Genomic DNA, 6,436 nt, shown 5'->3' with positions numbered 1-6,436 from the left:
AAAATAGAAAGAGGAGTGGGAGGCCCCGGTGCACAACTGTGCAAGAGGACAAGTACATTCGAGTGTCTAGTTGGAGAAACAGATGCCTCACAAGTCCTAAACTGGCAGCTTCTTTAAATAGTACCCGCAAAACACTAGTCTCAACACCAACAGTGAAGAGGCGACGCCGGGATGCTTGGCCTTCTAGGCTGAGAAAAAGCCATATCTCAGACTGGCCAATAAAAATAAAATATTAAGATGGGCAAAAGAACACAGACATGGACAGAGGACTTAATGATATGGGCTATTTTGCTTCCACTTGTCCAGGGGCCCTTGTTAAGGTCTACGGCATCATGAACGCTACCAAGTACCAGGACATTAAGCCAGAAACCTGGTTGCCTCTGCCAGAAGGCTGACTCTTCCAGCAAGATAAACCCAAGCAAACATCAAATCCACAAATAAATGGTTAATTGACCACAAATTTTTGCAATGGCCATCTCAGTCTCCAGACTTGAACCCCATTGAAAACCTGTGGTTTGAATTGAAGAGGTCATTCCATAAGCGCAGACAAAGGATATCAGATCTGGAAAGATTATGTATGGAGGAATGACCTAAGATCCCTCCCAATGAGTTCTCCAATCTCAAAAAAACATTTTTGAAAAAGTCTCAGTGTCGTAATCCTCACAAAGGGATGGTGCTGAAGTATTGAAAACAGGGGATCCAATCATTTTGACACCTATCTTTTTGAGATTGTTAAACAAAATCTATTTCTCTGAGCAATTGTATTAGTATAAAATATAATTTTTCCATTTTGAGCATACAATATAGCTCAGTATTTTGATTATTTATCAAGAGATCCAATCATTCTCCAGCCAACTGTACTGTTTATTACTGGAGATACAACATGGAAATTCAGGAACCCAAATGCTAGATAATATATTGCCCGCAAAAAGATTGGTCATGATTTTATATTGTTTCTATTAAATCTCATCTTTCAATGGCTTTAATTAATAATATACTTGTGACATTTATGTATAGGAGCAATAAGCTAAGCGAGAAACAATTTATGTCACCTAAAGCTTTTTAACGAATCAATGCAGCTATTTGTAATTGCTTGTTTCACAAGATTAAAAGTGCTTAGACTTGATCTCTGTCTCCTGTTTTGTGGCCAACATGACCTGTGCTTCCGTCATAAAAAAGCAAGTCTTGGTCATCAGCGTTAATTCCCGTCAAGAAATCCATATCGCTAATATTTCTGGAATTTTAATGCAGTTACAATTTATAGCTTATCAAATGCTGTTACCTAAATTGATGTTAGAACAGTTTAACTGTCTATTTTTAATTACAAGATAATTTAATGTTGAGGCTGATATGGTGGTCCTTATCACAGACTCAGAAGTCCTGCAGAAGGTGACAAACAGGCCTGTATCTGTGACAATCTAACCTATACAACAACAAAAAATCTAAACAATTCTAATATTATTGTAAACTGTAGGTGCAATCGCTTTGAGGAGATTTTTGTAGTATAAAGTACCCAGGCAAAATAACATGAAGAAATAAATGATCAAGTGGCCTTTTTCGTTTGCTGCATCCTGCGTTGGTACACATGGGACAAGGCAACTATGATTTCAGTACTTTTTGTATGCAGATCCCTACCATTTCAACCAAGTAAGAAATGACTTCAGGAAACAAACGTGAACAACCAGCATTTTATTGCATTTTTAGAATGCTTACGTCAGTTATCGAGACTGACTGTACAACAGAATACTCTGCATCAGACAGACCAGGAATGATGAGGAGATTACAGACTGATGATGGAGGTGATGAGCAGAATATTTAGTTAATAAAACAGAAAACTACAGACTACAGCTTCAACAGAAAACTAACCTAACTGCTGAAACATTAAAGCACCGTGACAGCTGCTCTGCTGTACCCTCTTCCCTCCCTCCCTCCGCCAGAAGCACGGGTTGAGAGGATGATGGTACAACACAGTGGTGAACGACAGTGGGGTGGATCATGATTGATGGAACCGTGGCAAATTAGCATGGCCACAAGTGTCTTGAGGGGGAATCTGATGCCGCCTACACAGAGCACAGCAAGGTCAAAAGGTTACCCGACTTGGGTTGATATTTCTTGTTCAAAATTCAACATCGAGTATATCAAGAACGAGTACAGTCCGACTCACATCAAACGTTTAACCTTTAGCCTTTGTGCTCCACTTAAGACTGCTACCTGATGTGCTTGGCTTTACTTATTATTAAAAAATAACAGTTGAGATAAAAATATAACAAAAAAAATGTATTTATTTCACCTAATGATGATGGGCTGATGATGATGACATCACTGATGATGTACGTATGAATTAATCGATTCCTCTGGAATAAAAACAAAGCATTTAACAAATACTCTACATCTTGGCACTGCATATTTTTCTTATTTTTCCTATTCGTTTCATATAAAATATCATTAGATTGATACACCCTTATACTATTACTGACCACTTAACTATCATTTCTCATCTCTGTGACCCTGGAATTAGTCATGCAAGATACCTCAGTCTTGTAGAGGAAATATACCTGTCTGCCCTTTTGCCGAGCAGTAATGTTTAACATATAGCCACAGAAGGCAGTGGTTGGACCATCAAAAGGAAGTATCAAAAACAGCTTAACACAAGGAAGAACAAAATCTGTACAAAATCCTTAGGTCAATGATAACAGAGAAAAAGTCTGTTTTCTATTTTACAGTTTAAAATCCAAAATCTGGGATAATCCCCCACCCTGCCCCGCCCATCTCGCACAGATGTCTGCATGTATGATGTTTTAAAGCAAGGATTACTAAGTAAAATACATTTGCAGTACAGTTTGCTATTCCAATACATACAGCAATTTTTCAAAGCTTTTTTTTATAGCTAACACAAAGCAGTTGTGAGAAAGCAAAAAGAATAACACACATGTAATTTTTTGATCTTTGAAAGAAACAAGCAAAGAAAACGACAAGAAAAAGACACAAGGCGCAATACTAACAACCTACTGTTGTAAAGCCCACGTCCAAGCGACTGACAATAGACTGTGAAAAAAGGGGATCAAATAAAGTTAGGTGATTTCATCATGAAAAAAGGCCTGAGGTTTGGATTGATTTTGCAAAAAGGATGCGAGACCCTCAAGATAAACAAGCTCAAACGTTGTATTCTTATCATTTTTTTTTTTTTGCCTTTAAAAAAATATTTTTTCACTCACTACAGTTTTAGACTACACATGCAAGACATACAACTAAATGCAACTGAGTGAAACACATTTTTTTCTCTCTTAATTTAATCATTCCCTATAGGTTTGAACTGAGGTCTGTGTACTAACAATTTTTCTCATGCTGTTATCTTTAGTAATGTCAAGCTACACATGCTGAGAATGCTCTAATCTACCAGCTTTCCCCCCTTTAGAATACCAAGCAAATCAGCAAAAGACTGGCTTTGGACGAGATCGAGTTGTTCTCACGATCCCAGTCCGGCTGTTACTGACCCATCCCACAGCTGCCTGCTATTGGATATTAAATACATTTTCTGAAAACCACAGATTGCCCATTTTCATTAGCAATAGGAAACGCATGATGAAATGTTCAAATAACTGCCATAAAGTACCTTGTACCCAGCTTATTAGTTGACAGGAGTGTTTTTTAATATAAAAAGTAATACGTTGACAGAAACTAAACACAATCATAAAGCCGTGCCAATGTTAACAGAGAACAGTAGAATCCCGTCAAGATAGCAGGACTCACTAAAGAGTGGCATACAATCGTTGGAAAGGGTACAAATTCATAAAGAATAAAAAACAAACAAAATATTTAATCATTGTGTGGTCCAGTTGAAGTAAAGAATCCTTTTTCACATTGTTCTCTGCAAAGCTCTCCTGTCTACTGGTAAATCAGCATCGTTATTATCATCATCTCCTTTTATCCACCCCCTTATGTTGCACAGTAATCTGCTGCTGATAGATGGACAGAGTGATCCCTTTCCCTCTCATTGGTCCAAAGACCATGCTCCCCTAATTTGGTCATAATGTTTGTCTGACTCCGCATCTCCCTTGAGGTTTTGGTCACTGCAAAGTCCTGCAGCTACTGTACTCGTCATGACAACCCTTTGGCTTTAAAGGTGATGACAGTCCGACTGCTTGAGGAGCACCCTCTCTAATCAATGAGCCATTGGCTTGACAAAGCTGAGACTATACTCCATCAATAGATCCTGTCACATCCAATGGGAGAGAATGGAGGATATTTGGCCTTATCTGCTATTGCATGAAACAGAGAACATCGTTTTTACTTTGTAGTTTATCTTTGGTAGTCACAGAACAAGATATCCGACACATCAACAACTAAATACAAAAGTAAAACTAAAAACTGAACTAATAATAATAAATAAAAATGCAAAGTGGTTGCAGTCTTTAAAAAGTCAGTCTTTGACCGAGCATATTCAGTTTCATATCAATATACCAAACCTAGGATCAAGCCCATTTGTGTTCAGCCTCACAGCGCCACAGTCCCTGCATCAATCCCATTCACTCTATCACAGGACCTACACCACTACTCTGACTTGGTCATTGGGTTCTGCTGATGTTGACTACCGACTGTACCAGATCATCAGTTCGCTTGTGGAAGGGTCTGGGGCCGTAACATGCTTGACAAATACTGGAATGAAGCAATGATCAGGTCTTATTGCCTGTTTTGGGATTATCCCTAAATTAAGGACATTAATATTTAATCTGATGTGTGTAATTATTAATAATCACTCAGAACTGAGAGAGCCAACTGGTCATGCATATGGTAAAAAACATGACAACTATAGGGAATGCACTTTGATATCGTCAAGCCTGGCCAAACAATCCCTCCATGAGTGAAATGACAGTGTGGAAAACTAGACACGTTTGATCTACGATGACAGTTGTCTTCAGGAATCACAACTATCTGGTCTAAAATATCATCTTTGTCCTGCACACCTGGCATTTCATTTTCTTTCTAAAACTGGGAGCTTGCGAATGATCAGAAATGTGGATGCAGCTAACATGCACTGCCGTGAAGGGCTGTTCTCAAACATCATTTCATGAGGATAAATCATAACCTGCATGATTTCTCTGTCATTCATTCCCATCTTAAATTAAACTTCATTGATGCGTGGAGAGAGCCTTCATTACGAGTAGTGCATTGCAGATGGACTTCATGAGCTTGGGGGGATGGGGGATGGGGGGGGGGGGCTACATGTCAGGGAGGTGGCATTCTGAAGCATGTGGAATAAATGACAGAAAAATACTACTTGGTATTTTGACATTCTGCTTCATGTAAAAAAACAACAACATGGAGACAACATGAAAGGAAATCATATAAGCATTCATCAAGTGCTGACCATACAGAATCTCCACAGCACGGGCATGAGGTCTGATCAGTTAAAGAAATCAAAAGCGATAAAGAGCCAATGTACAATGAAAAAGACATTTAGATTTGAAACCCCTCACCCTCAAAACACACCAAAAAACATCCCTCCCACCCTAGATGGAAGCAAACCAATTAAGTTTTGAAGGCAGTGACAATGAACAAAACATACACACACACACACACACACACAATGTAAATTAAATGTCAGTCAATATCTCTTAAGTTTATGGGCATATGTGTGTGTGTGTGTGTGTGAGAGAGAGAGAAAAAGACAGAGAACCCCTCAGCAGTCCGTGCTCAGTGTGGTTGAGTGGGCTGCATGCAGTCCATACTGGCTGCACAGTGCAGGTCCAAGTCCATCCTGGATTTGAAATCACCACACTAACCAAGAAGTCCCCAGTACCAAACATGTCCATCCAACGCATGTTGAGTAGAAATGTCTTTTTTTTTTTCGTTCACTTAAACCAAAAAGTAGATATAAATCAAAAATACTCCCAAGTGAGACGTATTCTCGTTCTTGTGTTTTTCACTATGTATTTAATGGCACTAAAAGTCAATTGGAAACATTTGATAGCTGTCATCAGAGGGCTGAGACTGCAGTCTTGTATCTGTGTTATCTGTGACGTCGTGGCATCTCACAGATGACTAAGGTTAGTTCTGCCTCTGGGGGCCTGGCCTTACAGCATGTCATCGTGGCCCTGGTCGTCATCGTAATCTCTGTGGTGACCGAAATCTGGACTGTGGTTGGCCGTCATCACCAGGGAGAGGGGGCCTTCGTGGTCCTCCGGGTCCAGCGGTTCCTCTTTAATGTGATGCCTGCGTGGAAACAGAACACAAACAGACAGGGGATGATCCAGTTAGTTCATTTTTAGCTGGTTAAACCCTTGTTGAACCTTCCATTCTCTCTCAAAAACAGAATCACAGACATGTATTGATTCAGAAATTAGAAACAAAAACAAATGAATGGCTCTAATGAATCTCTGAGAGGGGCCTCACTGGGCTGGGCTTGATGATAATTTCACCTTCCTTTGAGGTATTC

At 39.4% G+C, this 6,436-nt stretch overlaps 1 protein-coding gene across 16 annotated transcripts in view; it reads right to left on the bottom strand.

The window, feature by feature from the left end:
* Positions 1 to 1,674: 1,674 nt before the first annotated feature.
* Positions 1,675 to 6,436, bottom strand: part of foxp1b (forkhead box P1b) — a 211,767-nt gene continuing 207,005 nt past the window's right edge. For all 16 annotated transcript variants that reach the window (XM_036983352.1, XM_036983347.1, XM_036983348.1 and 13 more), the window contains one exon: positions 1,675 to 6,213. In XM_036983352.1, the coding sequence (XP_036839247.1) occupies positions 6,075 to 6,213 (139 nt within the window). In that variant the 3' untranslated portion in view covers positions 1,675 to 6,074. The remainder of the gene's footprint in view (positions 6,214 to 6,436) is intronic.

Source organism: Oncorhynchus mykiss, chromosome 7 (genome assembly GCF_013265735.2).
Source record: "Oncorhynchus mykiss isolate Arlee chromosome 7, USDA_OmykA_1.1, whole genome shotgun sequence".
NCBI lineage: Eukaryota > Metazoa > Chordata > Actinopteri > Salmoniformes > Salmonidae > Oncorhynchus > Oncorhynchus mykiss.
Note: the sequence above shows the minus strand (reverse complement) of the source record. Positions and strands in the feature narration are given on the sequence as shown.